At 50.5% G+C, this 18,561-nt stretch overlaps 1 protein-coding gene across 2 annotated transcripts in view; it reads left to right on the top strand.

Moving 5' to 3' along the window:
• Positions 1-18,561, top strand: part of sergef (secretion regulating guanine nucleotide exchange factor) — a 44,763-nt gene that overhangs the window by 11,553 nt on the left and 14,649 nt on the right. For both annotated transcript variants that reach the window (XM_020471619.2, XM_031801584.1), the window contains exon 8: positions 939-975. In XM_020471619.2, coding sequence (XP_020327208.2) covers positions 939-975 — 37 coding nt within the window. The remainder of the gene's footprint in view (positions 1-938; positions 976-18,561) is intronic.

The following is an 18,561-nucleotide window of genomic DNA, read 5'->3' as shown; positions in this document are numbered from 1 at the left end:
CCATTTCACTCGTATTGTAATTCATTATTGGTCAAATCTGGGAACACTGGACACATTTTATAGCGAAAATGTGCCTTCATGCTCACTCACACCCCAGAGACCCACACCTGTATCATCAGTCCCCCCACATTAACATCCAGGCACATACACTAAAAGTATGTGGCACCCGTTTTAAAAATATAATAAATATTTAACCTTTTATTTAACTGGGCAAGTTGGTTAAGAACAAATTCTTATTTACAATGACGGCCTACCAGGGAACTGTGGGTTAACTGCCTTGTTCAGGGGCAGAACGACAGATTTACACACTGTTGCTGACAGATGTATAAAATCGAGCACACCGCCATGCAATCTCCATAGACAAACATTGGCAGTAAAATGGCCCGTACTGAAGTGCTAAGTGACTTTCAATGTGGCACCGTCATAGGACGCCAACAAGTAAGTTTGTTCAATTTCTGTCCTGCTAGAGCTGCCCCGGTCAACTGTAAGTGCTGATATTGTGAAGTGGAAATGTCTAGGAGCAACAACGGCTCAGCCGCGAAGTGGTAGGCCACACAAGCTTCACAGAACGGGACCGCCTACCGAGTTCCAAACTGCCTCTGGAAGCAACGTCAGCTCATGAACTGTTCGTCGGGAGCTTCATGGAATGGGTTTCCATGGCCCGGGCAGCTGCACACAAGTTTAACTTCACCATGCTCAATGCCAATCGCCTGCTGGAGTGTAAAGCACACTGTCATTGGAGCAGTGGAAACGCGTTCTCTGGAGTGATGAATCGCGTTTCATTTGGCAGTCTGACGGACAAATCGGAATGTTGACTGTCCTTGGGGAGTGTGTGTTTCCTGTCTAGCCTACATGACTATGTGAGGAATAGACAGGTTGACATTCAACCAATTCATATGATGTAAAGACTTCATCAGATATTTAATTTCTCTCCACAGATTGCCTGTGGATCTGAACATAACCTTGCCATCGTAGGTATGTATTTATATATTGTTCAATGCAGTCATTGAAACAACAAATGATTTGTGGTGTTCTTCTACTGTATTTGGCTATGAATAGACTCCCCAAAATAATTGGATGATGAATGAATGTTAAAATGTACTCTATCAACCCACTAAGAGGAAGCTAGGGGAGAGGAAGGGGACAGGGGAGTTTGGAAAATGGGTCAGCAACTCTTTTTTTTTTAAAGCATGTTGTTTTCACTACACTAAGTGCAAGTGACTGAAATGGGACGCGTCCCAAATGAGACACGATGCCCTATATAGTGCACTACTGTTGACCAGAGCCCTGTGGATTTCAGCTGGCTGTTATGCGTGACTCATGTTTAGTTACTACAGTACACTGCTCTTACTTCCTGGTTTGGGGAACCAACCAGAATACAAAAATACATGCGAGGCTTAATGTGGCCTTATGGGGAAAAATGAATATTTGATGGGGTTTTCCTCGCCTGTTCACTTCTTCAATAAGTGAAGGATTCTCCCGTCTAATGCATGACAAACCTCTGGGTGAAATGTTAAAATAATTAGTGGTTGAGGGGTAAGTCACATACAAATTGCCTGCTGGAGACTGAGCATCGTTCCCTGCATCCTCCCCACTGTTTCTTCCACTACCTGTCTCCCCTTCCGATTTCCATTCTGCCTCAATACAATGTAAAATACCTTAAGAAATGTATTGAAATAAATAATTAGTTAGCTATGAAAACACCCTTTTTTAAAAAATCCAAATGTTGGTGAAGTTAAGTACAGTTGACCTGACACGTCCAAATATGGAATGGAATTGATGGATAGAATTCAATAGAACACGTTTGATTGGACAGTGTTACGGTTTTCTTCCGGTGAAAGAGAGGAGGACCAAAAATGCAGTGTGGTTATTTCTAAACATCTTTAATAAAGATGAAAATACAAACAATATACAAAACAAAAGAAATGTGAAAAACCAAAACAGCCCTATCTGGTGCCACAAACACAAAGACAGGAACAATCACCCACGAAATACCCAAAGAATATGGCTGCCTAAATATGGTTCCCAATCAGAGACAACGATAAACACCTGCCTCTGATTGAGAACCACTCTAGGCAATCATAGACTTACCTAGAATACTGTACTAAACACAATCCCATAAACTACAAAACCCCTAGACAAAACAAACCACATAAATCACCCATGTCACACCCTGGCCTAACCAAAATAATAAAGAGAACACAGAATACTAAGACCAGGGCGTGACAGTACCCCCCCCCCCCCCCCCCCCCCCCAAGGTACGGACTCCCGGCTGCACACCTAAACCCATAGGGGAGGGTCTGGGTGGGCGTCTGTCCACGGTGGCAGCTCTGGCGCTGGACGTGGACCCCACTTCATCATAGTCTTTATCCAAGACCAGGGCATGACAGACAGGACCTTTTTAAAGAATTAGTAAGAGAGAGAGAGATATAATGCTTTACAGTTTAACATCAGGGTGAAATGTTAATTATTTTGTTGACGCTTGAGGCGAATTCAAGGGTTTGGATTATAACTATGTCGCCCTATAGGGATTATAATCTTTGGCTACAGGAAGTAATTACTTCTAGGGAAGACGAGTATCACTGACCGAGTTAATCACTCACACACACACACACACACACACACACAGTATATGATAAGCAGAATATGTGTCACTGACAGGGTTAATTAACCAAGTTGCTCTGTGCTAATGAGAAGAGTCAAACACAAGAACAATCACACAGAACTTTTCACAGTTGAATATTGTGTTTGCACAATGAGTCTGCATCACAAATGGCACCCTATTCCCTATATAGTGCACTACTTTAGACCAGGGCCCTATAGAACCCTATTCCCTATGTAGTGCACTACTTTTGACCAGAGCCCAATGGGTCCTACTCCAAAGTCGTGTACTATATAGTACACAGAGTGCCATTTGGGACACGGATCTGTACAGTGTGTGAATAGAGTTTAAATACAGGCTGAATAGAGTTTAAATACAGGCTGAATAGAGTTTAAATACAGGCTGAATAGAGTTTAAATACAGGCTGAATAGAGTTTAAATACAGGCTGAATAGAGTTTAAATACAGGCTGAATAGAGTTTAAATACAGGCTGAATAGAGTTTAAATACAGGCTGAATAGAGTTTAAATACAGGCTGAATAGAGTTTAAATACAGGCTGAATAGAGTTTAAATACAGGCTGAATAGAGTTTAAATACAGGCTGAATAGAGTTTAAATACAGGCTGAATAGAGTTTAAATACAGGCTGAATAGAGTTTAAATACAGGCTGAATAGAGTTTGAGTAGAGTTTGTCGAATGTAAATAGATTGTTTACAGTAGAGCCTATTAAAGTGGAATTTACAGCATTTTAACTACTTTGCAGATATGCAACAGACAATCATAATTTTAGTTAAATGTCAAATTCTCAGTTTATGCAACAACTTTATCAGAGGAAGTTATATTCGACTCAAAATTCCGTTACGTGAAGTAAGGCATTGTTGGCCGAATAGATGGATGCAGTTCAATGCATGATAACTATAATTCACCAATACATTTCTTGGTCATCCCAAAAAGAATGATCACAAGTCAGTCATAATGTGGCTAATAGGCTAACTTATTTATTTATTTATGAAGCTATTTATGTAGCAAGCTAAAACCAACCGAGCCTAACGTAAGCTAGCTAGCTAGCTGCTGGGAGGATGTCATGGCAACATTGGAGGAGTGGGTGAGTGACCGGCTTTCTCCCCTCATATATCATTTTTTCAATGGCCACAGGTGTCGTTTGGTTAGCAGGAAATGTAAATCGCTTCGCTAGTTATGCAGAACTTGAACGACTGTTATCCAGTCAGCACATCTCTTGTGCAGTGGTGTAAAAATACGTTAAAGTACTACTTAAGTAGTTTTTTGGGGGTATGTGTACTTCACTATTTATATGTTTGTTCAACTTTTAGTTTTACTTCACTACATTCCCCCCATACTTTTTACTCCATAAAATGTATGACACCCAAAAGTAGTCGTTACATTTTGAATGCTTAGCAGGAGAAGAAAATGGTCCAATTCACACACTTCCATGTTTCAAGAGAACCTCCCTGGTCATCCCTACTGCCTCCGACCTGGCATGTATCAAGAGAACCTCCCTGGTCATCCCTACTGCCTCCGACCTGGCATGTATCAAGAGAACCTCCCTGGTCATCCCTACTGCATCTGATCTGGAGGACTCACTAAACAGAGAACATCCCTGGTCGTCCCTACTGCATCTGATCTGGAGGACTCACTAAACAGAGAACCTCCCTGGTCATCCCTACTGCCTCTGATCTGGAGGACTCACTAAACAGAGAACCTCCCTGGTCATCCCTACTGCCTCTGACCTGGCATGTATCAAGAGAACCTCCCTGGTCATCCCTACTGCCTCTGACCTGGCATGTATCAAGAGAACCTCCCTGGTCATCCCTACTGCCTCTGACCTGGCATGTATCAAGAGAACCTCACTGGTCATCCCTACTGCCTCCGACCTGGCATGTATCAAGAGAACCTCCCTGGTCATCCCTACTGCCTCTGACCTGGCATGTATCAAGAGAACCTCCCTGGTCATCCCTACTGCCTCTGACCTGGCATGTATCAAGAGAACCTCCCTGGTCATCCCTACTGCCTCTGACCTGGCATGTATCAAGAGAACCTCCCTGGTCATCCCTACTGCCTCTGACCTGGCATGTATCAAGAGAACCTCCCTGGTCATCCCTACTGCCTCCGACCTGGCATGTATCAAGAGAACCTCCCTGGTCATCCCTACTGCCTCCGACCTGGCATGTATCAAGAGAACCTCCCTGGTCATCCCTACTGCCTCCGACCTGGCATGTATCAAGAGAACCTCCCTGGTCATCCCTACTGCCTCCGACCTGGCATGTATCAAGAGAACCTCCCTGGTCATCCCTACTGCCTCTGACCTGGCATGTATCAAGAGAACCTCCCTGGTCATCCCTACTGCCTCTGACCTGGCATGTATCAAGAGAACCTCCCTGGTCATCCCTACTGCCTCTGACCTGGCATGTATCAAGAGAACCTCCCTGGTCATCCCTACTGCCTCTGACCTGGCATGTATCAAGAGAACCTCCCTGGTCATCCCTACTGCCTCCGACCTGGCATGTATCAAGAGAACCTCCCTGGTCATCCCTACTGCCTCCGACCTGGCATGTATCAAGAGAACCTCCCTGGTCATCCCTACTGCCTCTGACCTGGCATGTATCAAGAGAACCTCCCTGGTCATCCCTACTGCCTCTGACCTGGCATGTATCAAGAGAACCTCCCTGGTCATCCCTACTGCCTCTGACCTGGCATGTATCAAGAGAACCTCCCTGGTCATCCCTACTGCCTCTGACCTGGCATGTATCAAGAGAACCTCCCTGGTCATCCCTACTGCCTCCGACCTGGCATGTATCAAGAGAACCTCCCTGGTCATCCCTACTGCCTCTGACCTGGCATGTATCAAGAGAACCTCCCTGGTCATCCCTACTGCCTCTGACCTGGCATGTATCAAGAGAACCTCCCTGGTCATCCCTACTGCCTCTGACCTGGCATGTATCAAGAGAACCTCCCTGGTCATCCCTACTGCCTCTGACCTGGCATGTATCAAGAGAACCTCCCTGGTCATCCCTACTGCCTCTGACCTGGCATGTATCAAGAGAACCTCCCTGGTCATCCCTACTGCCTCTGACCTGGCATGTATCAAGAGAACCTCCCTGGTCATCCCTACTGCCTCTGACCTGGCATGTATCAAGAGAACCTCCCTGGTCATCCCTACTGCCTCTGACCTGGCATGTTTCAAGAGAACATTCCTGTGGCAAATACCTTATTTGCTTAAAGGCCTGCTGTAGTTCTGCGCAACAGTCTGCCTAAGCTGCAGTGCTGGAAGAGACAGATGTTTTTTAGGTTTAATTTACTGCAGTGTCTATTTTCACAAACGCCTTACACCTTACGCCCAAACCGGGCGCGCGCCATCGTGCGCAAATTGAATTTGACTTCCCCCCCACACCAAAAGCGATCACGCAGGTTGAAATATCAAAACAAACTCTGAACCAATTATTTAAATTTGGGGACAGGTCGAAAAGCATTAAACATTTATGGCAATTTAGCTAGCTTGTAGTTGCAAGCTAATTTGTCCCGGGATATGTTATTTTACCTGAAATGCACAAGGTCCTCTACTCCGACAATTAATCCACACACAAAACAGTTAACCGAGTCGTTTCTAGTCATCTCTCTTCCTCCCAGGCCTTTTCTTCTTTTGACTTTTATATTGCGATTGGCAACTAACTTTCATAAGGTGTATTACCACCACAAATTCAGTTAATCTTTCAATCACCCACGTGGATATAACCAATGAGGAGATGGCACGTGGGCAAATGCTTCTAAAAGCCAATGAGGAGATGAGAGAGGCAGGACTTGCAGCGTGTTCTGCGCAACAAATAGAAGAAACTTCTATTTTAGCGCCTGGCAACGCAAACGCTCATTGGCTCACACGATCAGCGTGGGTGCAATGATTGAATAACATGTATCTGTATATTTATTTTGCAACGCACGTGACGCGAACGTTGTGGTCAGCATGTTAGTATACGTAATTCCCAAACATTAAGAATTCATGAAAATGAACATATCTAAGTGCCCACTTGTCATAAACAAAAGTATCATTCTTCATGTATATGAACAGATTTTAATAAGATTTAATGTTGCTAAAAATGCTGTCAGTTCCACTTTAATATCACGTTCAAATACACCTACACGACACAATAAAACCTTTTAGCTGTCTAATGTGGTTTTTGGTTTGGTCATGGTCAAATACAGTGGCACGTGTTTTGGCTCTGTACTCCAGCAGTTCTTTGGATTTGAAATTAAACACTTATAAGGTTAACGTGCAGACTGTCAGCTTTAATTTGAGGGTAATTTCATCCATGTTGGGTGAACCGTTAAGAAATTACAGCACTTTTTTTGTAAATAGTCTCCTGATTTTTAGGGGACCAACTGTATTGGGACAAATTCACTTATGTGTATTAAAGTAGTGCAACGTTTATTTGTTGGATGCTGTTTTGGTTGTGTTTCAGATTATTTGTGCCCAATCGAATAATACCAATGTAGCTGCTACCATGTTTACAGATAATCCTAAATTAATTGTGAATAATGATGAGTGAGAAAGTTAGACACACCAATATCATACCCCCAAGAGATGCTAATCTCTCACCATTATAATCACATGGGAGGTTAGCATTTTATATCATACACCCCCAAGAGATGCTAACCTCTCACCATTACAATGACAGGGGAGGTTAGCATTTTATATCATACCCCCAAGAGATGCTAACCACTCACCATTATAATCACATGGGAGGTTAGCATTTTATATCACAACCCCAAGAGATGCTAACCTCTCACCATTACAATGACAGGGGAGGTTAGCATTTTATATCATACCCCCAAGAGATGCTAACCTCTCACCATTACAATGACAGGGGAGGTTAGCATTTTATATCATACCCCCAAGAGATGCTAACCTCTCACCATTACAATGACAGGGAGGTTAGCATTTTATATCACACCCCCAAGAGATGCTAATCTCTCACCATTACAATGACAGGGGAGGTTAGCATTTTATATCATAGCCCCAAGAGATGCTAACCACTCACCATTATAATCACATGGGAGGTTAGCATTTTATATCACAACCCCAAGAGATGCTAACCTCTCACCATTACAATGACAGGGGAGGTTAGCATTTTATATCATACCCCCAAGAGATGCTAACCTCTCACCATTACAATGACAGGGGAGGTTAGCATTTTATATCATACCCCCAAGAGATGCTAACCTCTCACCATTACAATGACAGGGGAGGTTAGCATTTTATATCATACCCCCAAGAGATGCTAACCTCTCACCGTTACAATGACAGGGGAGGTTAGCATTTTATATCATACCCCCAAGAGCTGCTAACCACTCACAATTATAATCACATGGGAGGTTAGCATTTTATATCACAACCCCAAGAGATGCTAACCTTTACAATAACAAGGGAGGTTAGCATTTTATATCACACCCCCAAGAGATGCTAACCTCTCACCGTTACAATGACAGGGGAGGTTAGCATTTTATATCACACCCCCAAGAGATGCTAATCTCTCACCATTACAATGACTGGGGAGGTTAGCATTTTATATCATACCCCCAAGAGATGCTAACCACTCACCATTACAATGACAGGGGAGGTTAGCATTTTATATCATACCCCCAAGAGATGCTAACCACTCACCATTACAATGACAGGGGAGGTTAGCATTTTATATCATACCCCCAAGAGATGCTAACCACTCACCATTACAATGACAGGGGAGGTTAGCATTTTATATCATACCCCCAAGAGATGCTAACCACTCACCATTACAATGACAGGGGAGGTTAGCATTGTATATCATACCCCCAAGAGATGCTAACCACTCACCATTACAATGACAGGGGAGGTTAGCATTTTATATCATACCCCCAAGAGATGCTAACCTCTCACCGTTACAATGACAGGGGAGGTTAGCATTTTATATCACACCCCCAAGAGATGCTAACCTCTCACCGTTACAATGACAAGGGAAGTTAGCATTTTATATCATACCCCCAAGAGATGCTAACCTCTCAGCGTTACAATGACAGGGAGGTTAGCATTTTATATCATACCCCCAAGAGATGCTAACCTCTCACCATTACAATAACAGGGGAGGTTAGCATTTTATATCATACCCCCAAGAGATGCTAACCTCTCACCTTTACAATGACAGGGGAGGTTAGCATTTTATATCATACCCCCAAGAGATGCTAACCTCTCACCTTTACAATGACAGGGGAGGTTAGCATTTTATATCATACCCCCAAGAGATGCTAACCTCTCACCTTTACAATGACAGGGGAGGTTAGCATTTTATATCATACCCCCAAGAGATGCTAACCTCTCACCTTTACAATGACAGGGGAGGTTAGCATTTTATATCATACCCCCAAGAGATGCTAACCACTCACCATTATAATCACATGGGAGGTTAGCATTTTATATCATACCCCCAAGAGATGCTAACCTTTCACCTTTACAATGACAGGGGAGGTTAGCATTTTTGGAGGGTATGATATTTGTGCGTCTAATTTTCTCACTGATCATTATTCACAACGTACATTCTGAAAGTATTCAGACCCCTTTACCCTCTTTGTTACGTTACATCCTTATACTAAAATGGGTTAAATTGGGGGGGTTTTCCCCCTCAATTTACACACAATACCCCATAATGACAAAGCAAAATCTAAATTGTATCTTTGACCATCATTCTGTGTTCCGCACAGCCACTCCACTCCCACTTGTCTCCAACCCTCAGCCCATCCCATCTATCTCTGCTGGCCACCCTCAGCCCATCCCATCTATCTCTGCTGGCCACCCTCAGCCCATCCCATCTATCTCTGCTGGCCACCCTCAGCCCATCCCATCTATCTCTGCTGGCCACCCTCAGCCCATCCCATCTATCTCTGCTGGCCACCCTCAGCCCATCCCATCTATCTCTGCTGGCCACCCTCAGCCCATCCCATCTATCTCTGCTGGCCACCCTCAGCCCATCCCATCTATCTCTGCTGGCCACCCTCAGCCCATCCCATCTATCTCTGCTGGCCACCCTCAGCCCATCCCATCTATCTCTGCTGGCCACCCTCAGCCCATCCCATCTATCTCTGCTGGCCACCCTCAGCCCATCCCATCTATCTCTGCTGGCCATCCTCTTCGGATTTCTACGCAACATCTTTCAACTATGCTGTGATGTTTAACGTACAATTTCACTCTCTCTAATCGAATAGAATCCACAGATTGCGGGTTAAAGATAAATACTTTTACTATGAGTATTAGTAATTGACTGACCCGGTCTCTCCAGATCTCCTAACAGTACTATTTCTAGGGTCAATTTTTTTAGATCAATGCGTTTTCAGCCATTCCTGAACTTGAGACCAGAAACGGGCTACCGGAAGGCAATTCTGTATCGTCACAACAGAATCTGCAGAGCTTCGACGATTTTATGCCACAAATATTCAACATTTTGTTGGTGGCAAGAATTCTATATAATAATTTTAGCTGAAAAGCACGAAGTCTTGAATCTTGCGTTGTTTTATATATCAACTCATACACCCTGTACCATGGAATCGGTACATCAAAAATCTCTTCCCTAAAATTTTGCAATCTGATGTCAACATCCTGGTCCTCAGAATCCTATTGATGCTATTTATATTTGGGTCGGCAGGGTGGCCTAGTGGTTAGAGTGGAGGGGCGGCAGGGTAGCCTAGTGGTTAGAGTGGAGGGGCGGCAGGGTAGCCTAGTGGTTAGAGTGGAGGGGCGGCAGGTAGCCTAGTGGTTAGAGTGGAGGGGCGGCAGGGTAGCCTAGTGGTTAGAGTGGAGGGGCGGCAGGGTAGCCTAGTGGTTAGAGTGGAGGGGCGGCAGGTAGCCTAGTGGTTAGAGTGGAGGGGCGGCAGGGTAGCCTAGTGGTTAGAGTGGAGGGGCGGCAGGTAGCCTAGTGGTTAGAGTGGAGGGGCGGCAGGGTAGCCTAGTGGTTAGAGTGGAGGGGCAGCAGGGTAGCCTAGTGGTTAGAGTGGAGGGGCGGCAGGTAGCCTAGTGGTTAGAGTGGAGGGGCGGCAGGGTAGCCTAGTGGTTAGAGTGGAGGGGCGGCAGGTAGCCTAGTGGTTAGAGTGGAGGGGCGGCAGGGTAGCCTAGTGGTTAGAGTGGAGGGGCAGCAGGGTAGCCTAGTGGTTAGAGTGGAGGGGCGGCAGGTAGTCTAGTGGTTAGAGTGGAGGGGCGGCAGGGTAGCCTAGTGGTTAGAGTGGAGGGGCGGCAGGTAGCCTAGTGGTTAGAGTGGAGGGGCGGCAGGGTGGCCTAGTGGTTAGAGTGGAGGGGCGGCAGGGTAGCCTAGTGGTTAGAGTGGAGGGGCGGCAGGTAGTCTAGTGGTTAGAGTGGAGGGGCGGCAGGGTAGCCTAGTGGTTAGAGTGGAGGGGCGGCAGGGTAGCCTAGTGGTTAGAGTGGAGGGGCGGCAGGGTAGCCTAGTGGTTAGAGTGGAGGGGCGGCAGGTAGTCTAGTGGTTAGAGTGGAGGGGCGGCAGGGTAGCCTAGTGGTTAGAGTGGAGGGGCGGCAGGTAGCCTAGTGGTTAGAGTGGAGGGGCGGCAGGGTGGCCTAGTGGTTAGAGTGGAGGGGCGGCAGGGTAGCCTAGTGGTTAGAGTGGAGGGGCGGCAGGTAGCCTAGTGGTTAGAGTGGAGGGGCGGCAGGGTAGCCTAGTGGTTAGAGTGGAGGGGCGGCAGGTAGCCTAGTGGTTAGAGTGGAGGGGCGGCAGGTAGCCTAGTGGTTAGAGTGGAGGGGTGGCAGGTAGCCTAGTGGTTAGAGTGGAGTGGCGGCAGGTTGCCTAGTGGTTAGAGTGGAGGGGTGGCAGGTAGCCTAGTGGTTAGAGTGGAGGGGCGGCAGGTAGCCTAGTGGTTAGAGTGGAGGGGCGGCAGGTAGCCTAGTGGTTAGAGTGGAGGGACGGCAGGTAGCCTAGTGGTTAGAGTGGAGGGGCGGCAGGTAGCCTAGTGGTTAGAGTGGAGGGGCGGCAGGTAGCCTAGTGGTTAGAGTGGAGGGGCGGCAGGTAGCCTAGTGGTTAGAGTGGAGGGGCGGCAGGTAGCCTAGTGGTTAGAGTGGAGGGGCGGCAGGGTAGCCTAGTGGTTAGAGTGGAGGGGCGGCAGGTAGCCTAGTGGTTAGAGTGGAGGGGCGGCAGGTAGCCTAGTGGTTAGAGTGGAGGGGCGGCAGGTAGCCTAGTGGTTAGAGTGGAGGGGCGGCAGGTAGACTAGTGGTTAGAGGGGAGGGGCGGCAGGTAGCCTAGTGGTTAGAGTGGAGGGGCGGCAGGTAGCCTAGTGGTTAGAGTGGAGGGGCGGCAGGTAGCCTAGTGGTTAGAGTGGAGGGGCGGCAGGTAGACTAGTGGTTAGAGGGGAGGGGCGGCAGGTAGCCTAGTGGTTAGAGTGGAGGGGCGGCAGGTAGCCTAGTGGTTAGAGTGGAGGGGCGGCAGGTAGCCTAGTGGTTAGAGTGGAGGGGCGGCAGGGTGGCCTAGTGGTTAGAGTGGAGGGGCGGCAGGGTAGCCTAGTGGTTAGAGTGGAGGGGCGGCAGGTAGTCTAGTGGTTAGAGTGGAGGGGCGGCAGGGTAGCCTAGTGGTTAGAGTGGAGGGGCGGCAGGGTAGCCTAGTGGTTAGAGTGGAGGGGCGGCAGGGTAGCCTAGTGGTTAGAGTGGAGGGGCGGCAGGTAGTCTAGTGGTTAGAGTGGAGGGGCGGCAGGGTAGCCTAGTGGTTAGAGTGGAGGGGCGGCAGGTAGCCTAGTGGTTAGAGTGGAGGGGCGGCAGGGTGGCCTAGTGGTTAGAGTGGAGGGGCGGCAGGGTAGCCTAGTGGTTAGAGTGGAGGGGCGGCAGGTAGCCTAGTGGTTAGAGTGGAGGGGCGGCAGGGTAGCCTAGTGGTTAGAGTGGAGGGGCGGCAGGTAACCTAGTGGTTAGAGTGGAGGGGCGGCAGGTAGCCTAGTGGTTAGAGTGGAGGGGTGGCAGGTAGCCTAGTGGTTAGAGTGGAGTGGCGGCAGGTTGCCTAGTGGTTAGAGTGGAGGGGTGGCAGGTAGCCTAGTGGTTAGAGTGGAGGGGCGGCAGGTAGCCTAGTGGTTAGAGTGGAGGGGCGGCAGGTAGCCTAGTGGTTAGAGTGGAGGGACGGCAGGTAGCCTAGTGGTTAGAGTGGAGGGGCGGCAGGTAGCCTAGTGGTTAGAGTGGAGGGGCGGCAGGTAGCCTAGTGGTTAGAGTGGAGGGGCGGCAGGTAGCCTAGTGGTTAGAGTGGAGGGGCGGCAGGTAGCCTAGTGGTTAGAGTGGAGGGGCGGCAGGTAGCCTAGTGGTTAGAGTGGAGGGACGGCAGGTAGCCTAGTGGTTAGAGTGGAGGGGCGGCAGGTAGCCTAGTGGTTAGAGTGGAGGGGCGGCAGGTAGCCTAGTGGTTAGAGTGGAGGGGCGGCAGGTAGCCTAGTGGTTAGAGTGGAGGGGCGGCAGGTAGCCTAGTGGTTAGAGTGGAGGGGCGGCAGGTAGCCTAGTGGTTAGAGTGGAGGGGCGGCAGGTAGCCTAGTGGTTAGAGTGGAGGGGCGGCAGGTAGCCTAGTGGTTAGAGTGGAGGGGCGGCAGGTAGCCTAGTGGTTAGAGTGGAGGGGCGGCAGGTAGCCTAGTGGTTAGAGTGGAGGGGCGGCAGGTAACCTAGTGGTTAGAGAGGAGGGGCGGCAGGTAGCCTAGTGGTTAGAGCGGAGGGGCGGCAGGTAGCCTAGTGGTTAGAGCGGAGGGGCGGCAGGTAGCCTAGTGGTTAGAGCGGAGGGGCGGCAGGTAGCCTAGTGGTTAGAGCGGAGGGGCGGCAGGTAGCCTAGTGGTTAGAGCGGAGGGGCGGCAGGTAGCCTAGTGGTTAGAGCGGAGGGGCGGCAGGTAGCCTAGTGGTTAGAGCGGAGGGGCGGCAGGTAGCCTAGTGGTTAGAGCGGAGGGGCGGCAGGTAGCCTAGTGGTTAGAGCGGAGGGGCGGCAGGTAGCCTAGTGGTTAGAGCGGAGGGGCGGCAGGTAGCCTAGTGGTTAGAGCGGAGGGGCGGCAGGTAGCCTAGTGGTTAGAGCGGAGGGGCGGCAGGTAGCCTAGTGGTTAGAGCGGAGGGGCGGCAGGTAGCCTAGTGGTTAGAGTGGAGGGGCGGCAGGGTAGCCTAGTGGTTAGAGTGGAGGGGCGGCAGGTAGCCTAGTGGTTAGAGTGGAGGGGCGGCAGGTAGCCTAGTGGTTAGAGTGGAGGGGCGGCAGGTAGACTAGTGGTTAGAGGGGAGGGGCGGCAGGTAGCCTAGTGGTTAGAGTGGAGGGGCGGCAGGTAGCCTAGTGGTTAGAGTGGAGGGGCGGCAGGTAGCCTAGTGGTTAGAGTGGAGGGGCGGCAGGTTGCCTAGTGGTTAGAGTGGAGGGACGGCAGGGTAGCCTAGTGGTTAGAGTGGAGGGGCGGCAGGGTAGCCTAGTGGTTAGAGTGGAGGGTCGGCAGGGTAGCCTAGTGGTTAGAGTGGAGGGGCGGCAGGGTAGCCTAGTGGTTAGAGTGGAGGGGCGGCAGGGTAGCCTAGTGGTTAGAGGGGAGGGGCGGCAGGTAGCCTAGTGGTTAGAGTGGAGGGGCGGCAGGTAGCCTAGTGGTTAGAGTGGAGGGGCGGCAGGTAGCCTAGTGGTTAGAGTGGAGGGGCGGCAGGTAGACTAGTGGTTAGAGGGGAGGGGCGGCAGGTAGCCTAGTGGTTAGAGTGGAGGGGCGGCAGGTAGCCTAGTGGTTAGAGTGGAGGGGCGGCAGGTAGACTAGTGGTTAGAGGGGAGGGGCGGCAGGTAGCCTAGTGGTTAGAGTGGAGGGGCGGCAGGTAGCCTAGTGGTTAGAGTGGAGGGGCGGCAGGTAGCCTAGTGGTTAGAGTGGAGGGGCGGCAGGTAGCCTAGTGGTTAGAGTGGAGGGGCGGCAGGTAGCCTAGTGGTTAGAGTGGAGGGGCGGCAGGTAGCCTAGTGGTTAGAGTGGAGGGGCGGCAGGTAGCCTAGTGGTTAGAGTGGAGGGGCGGCAGGTAGCCTAGTGGTTAGAGTGGAGGGGCGGCAGGTAGCCTAGTGGTTAGAGTGGAGGGGCGGCAGGTAGCCTAGTGGTTAGAGTGGAGGGGCGGCAGGTAGCCTAGTGGTTAGAGTGGAGGGGCGGCAGGTAGCCTAGTGGTTAGAGTGGAGGGGCGGCAGGTAACCTAGTGGTTAGAGAGGAGGGGCGGCAGGTAGCCTAGTGGTTAGAGCGGAGGGGCGGCAGGTAGCCTAGTGGTTAGAGCGGAGGGGCGGCAGGTAGCCTAGTGGTTAGAGCGGAGGGGCGGCAGGTAGCCTAGTGGTTAGAGCGGAGGGGCGGCAGGTAGCCTAGTGGTTAGAGCGGAGGGGCGGCAGGTAGCCTAGTGGTTAGAGCGGAGGGGCGGCAGGTAGCCTAGTGGTTAGAGCGGAGGGGCGGCAGGTAGCCTAGTGGTTAGAGCGGAGGGGCGGCAGGTAGCCTAGTGGTTAGAGCGGAGGGGCGGCAGGTAGCCTAGTGGTTAGAGCGGAGGGGCGGCAGGTAGCCTAGTGGTTAGAGCGGAGGGGCGGCAGGTAGCCTAGTGGTTAGAGTGGAGGGGCGGCAGGTAGCCTAGTGGTTAGAGTGGAGGGGCGGCAGGTAGCCTAGTGGTTAGAGTGGAGGGGCGGCAGGTAGCCTAGTGGTTAGAGTGGAGGGGCGGCAGGTAGACTAGTGGTTAGAGGGGAGGGGCGGCAGGTAGCCTGGTGGTTAGAGTGGAGGGGCGGCAGGGTAGCCTGGTGGTTAGAGTGGAGGGGCGGCAGGGTAGCCTGGTGGTTAGAGTGGAGGGGCGGCAGGTAGCCTAGTGGTTAGAGTGGAGGGGCGGCAGGTAACCTAGTGGTTAGAGTGGAGGGGCGGCAGGTAGCCTAGTGGTTAGAGTGGAGGGGCGGCAGGTAGCCTAGTGGTTAGAGTGGAGGGGCGGCAGGTAGCCTAGTGGTTAGAGTGGAGGGGCGGCAGGTAGCCTAGTGGTTAGAGTGGAGGGGCGGCAGGTAGCCTAGTGGTTAGAGTGGAGGGGCGGCAGGTAGACTAGTGGTTAGAGGGGAGGGGCGGCAGGTAGCCTAGTGGTTAGAGTGGAGGGGCGGCAGGTAGCCTAGTGGTTAGAGTGGAGGGGCGGCAGGTAGCCTAGTGGTTAGAGTGGAGGGGCGGCAGGTAGCCTAGTGGTTAGAGTGGAGTGGCGGCAGGTAGCCTAGTGGTTAGAGTGGAGGGGCGGCAGGGTAGCCTAGTGGTTAGAGTGGAGTGGCGGCAGGGTAGCCTAGTGGTTAGAGTGGAGTGGCGGCAGGGTAGCCTAGTGGTTAGAGTGGAGTGGCGGCAGGGTAGCCTAGTGGTTAGAGTGGAGGGGCGGCAGGGTAGCCTAGTGGTTAGAGTGGAGTGGCGGCAGGGTAGCCTAGTGGTTAGAGTGGAGGGGCGGCAGGTAGCCTAGTGGTTAGAGTGGAGGGTCGGCAGGGTAGCCTAGTGGTTAGAGTGGAGGGGCGGCAGGGTAGCCTAGTGGTTAGAGTGGAGGGTCGGCAGGGTAGCCTAGTGGTTAGAGTGGAGGGGTGGCAGGTAGCCTAGTGGTTAGAGTGGAGTGGCGGCAGGTAGCCTAGTGGTTAGAGTGGAGTGGCGGCAGGTAGTCTAGTGGTTAGAGTGGAGAGGAGGCAGGTAGCCTAGTGGTTAGAGTGGAGGGGCGGCAGGTTGCCTAGTGGTTAGAGTGGAGAGGAGGCAGGTAGCCTAGTGGTTAGAGTGGAGGGGCGGCAGGTTGCCTAGTGGTTAGAGTGGAGGGGTGGCAGGTAGCCTAGTGGTTAGAGTGGAGGGGCGGCAGGTAGCCTAGTGGTTAGAGTGGAGTGGCGGCAGGTTGCCTAGTGGTTAGAGTGGAGGGGTGGCAGGTAGCCTAGTGGTTAGAGTGGAGTGGCGGCAGGTTGCCTAGTGGTTAGAGTGGAGGGGTGGCAGGGTAGCCTAGTGGTTAGAGTGGAGGGGCGGCAGGGTGGCCTAGTGGTTAGAGTGGAGGGGCGGCAGGGTAGCCTAGTGGTTAGAGTGGAGGGTCGGCAGGGTAGCCTAGTGGTTAGAGTGGAGGGGCGGCAGGGTGGCCTAGTGGTTAGAGTGGAGGGGCGGCAGGGTAGCCTAGTGGTTAGAGTGGAGGGTCGGCAGGGTAGCCTAGTGGTTAGAGTGGAGGGGCGGCAGGGTAGCCTAGTGGTTAGAGCGTTGGTCTAGTAACCGGAAGATTGCAAGTTCAAATCCCCGAGTTGACAAGTTCTGTCATTCTGCCCCTAGGCCGTCATTGAAAATAAGAATTTGTTCTTAACTGACCTGCCTAGTTAAATAAAGGTCAAATAAATATTCCTCCGCCAGTTTTGATCCTTTATATTGGGCAGACAGACCAGTTCCTCCTCCCGCTGCCACCCACCTCCTCCAGTTGTGGGGCAATGCTGTAATCAATTGGTTGTACTCTTGGATTGAGCAGACCTTCCCGTACAATTCTGATAACTCCAGCCGTGTCCTATTAGAGAGATGTTAGTTGGAGAGAGAACCATAGGGATCCTATTAGAGAGGAGATGTTCGTTGAAGAGAGAACCATAGGCATCCTATTAGAGAGGAGATGTTAGTTGGGGAGAGAGAACCATAGGGATCCTATTAGAGAGATGTTAGTTGGAGAGAGAACCATAGGGATCCTATTAGAGAGGAGATGTTAGTTGGGGAGAGAGAACCATAGGGATCCTATTAGAGAGAGAACCATAGGGATCCTATTAGAGAGGAGATGTTAGTCGGAGAGAGAACCATAGGGATCCTATTAGAGAGGAAATGTTAGTTGGACAGACAAGCATAGGGATCCTATTAGAGAGGAAATGTTAGTTGGACAGACAACCATAGGGATCCTATTAGAGAGGTTCCACCACATTGGATCGGTGGAAACAACATGGGCTAGACTAGAGGGAGGTTCCACCATATTTCAGTTCCTTTCAAGTCTGTGAAGGGAAGTGAACAAGTGCAAATTTTGGGAGATGGGAGAGATATTTGAGACGTAGACTTAGGTTTGGGAGCATCAGCCGTGTCCTATTAGAGATGTTAGTTGGAGAGAGAACCATAGGGATCCTATTAGAGAGGAGATGTTCATTGAAGAGAGAACCATAGGGATCCTATTAGAGAGATATTAGTTGGAGAGAGAACCATAGGGATCCTATTAGAGAGGAGATGTTAGTCGGAGAGAGAACCATAGGGATCCTATTAGAGAGGAAATGTTAGTTGGACAGACAACCATGGGGATCCTATTAGAGAGGAAATGTTAGTTGGACAGACAACCATAGGGATCCTATTAGAGAGATGTTAGTTGTCATTGGATTTTCAATGGCTGTCTCCCAAATGGTAAACTGTTCCTTTTTATATAGTGTACTACAGTACTTTTGACCCCATGGGTCCTGGTAAAATGTAGTGCTCAAAATGTGGAATATGGTGCCATGATATTACAGAGCTTCTCCTCATGGTTGCCAGCAGCATACCACCCTGCATCCCACTGCTGGCTTGCTTCTGAAGGTAAGCAGGGTTGGTCCTGGTCTGTCCCTGGATGGGAGACCAGATGCTGCTGGAAGTGGTGTTGGAGGGCCAGTAGGAGGCGCTCTTTCCTCTGGTCTAAAAAAAAAGATATTCCAATGCCCCAGGGCAGTGATTGGGGACATTGCCCTGTGTAAGATGCAGTGTTTAGGATGGAGCATTAAACGGGTGTCCTGATTCAGGTCACTAAAGATCCCATGGCACTTATTGTTAGAGTAGGGGTGTTAAACCTGGTTTCCTGGCAAAATTCCCAATTTGGCCCTCATACCATCACGGTCACCTACTCATCCCCAGCTTCCAATTGGCTCATTAGGTCTCTTACTAATGTTCAAATGTAGACTGGACAATGTGTTGACGATGTAGACTGGCCAATGTGTCCTGACGATGCTGCTGAATTAAGGAATTTTAGATTCTGTGTCGAGTGTG

The sequence above is a fragment of the Oncorhynchus kisutch genome, linkage group LG22, assembly GCF_002021735.2.
Source record: "Oncorhynchus kisutch isolate 150728-3 linkage group LG22, Okis_V2, whole genome shotgun sequence".
In the NCBI taxonomy this organism is placed as follows: Eukaryota; Metazoa; Chordata; class Actinopteri; order Salmoniformes; family Salmonidae; genus Oncorhynchus; species Oncorhynchus kisutch.
This window is presented reverse-complemented; position numbering and strand designations above follow the sequence as displayed.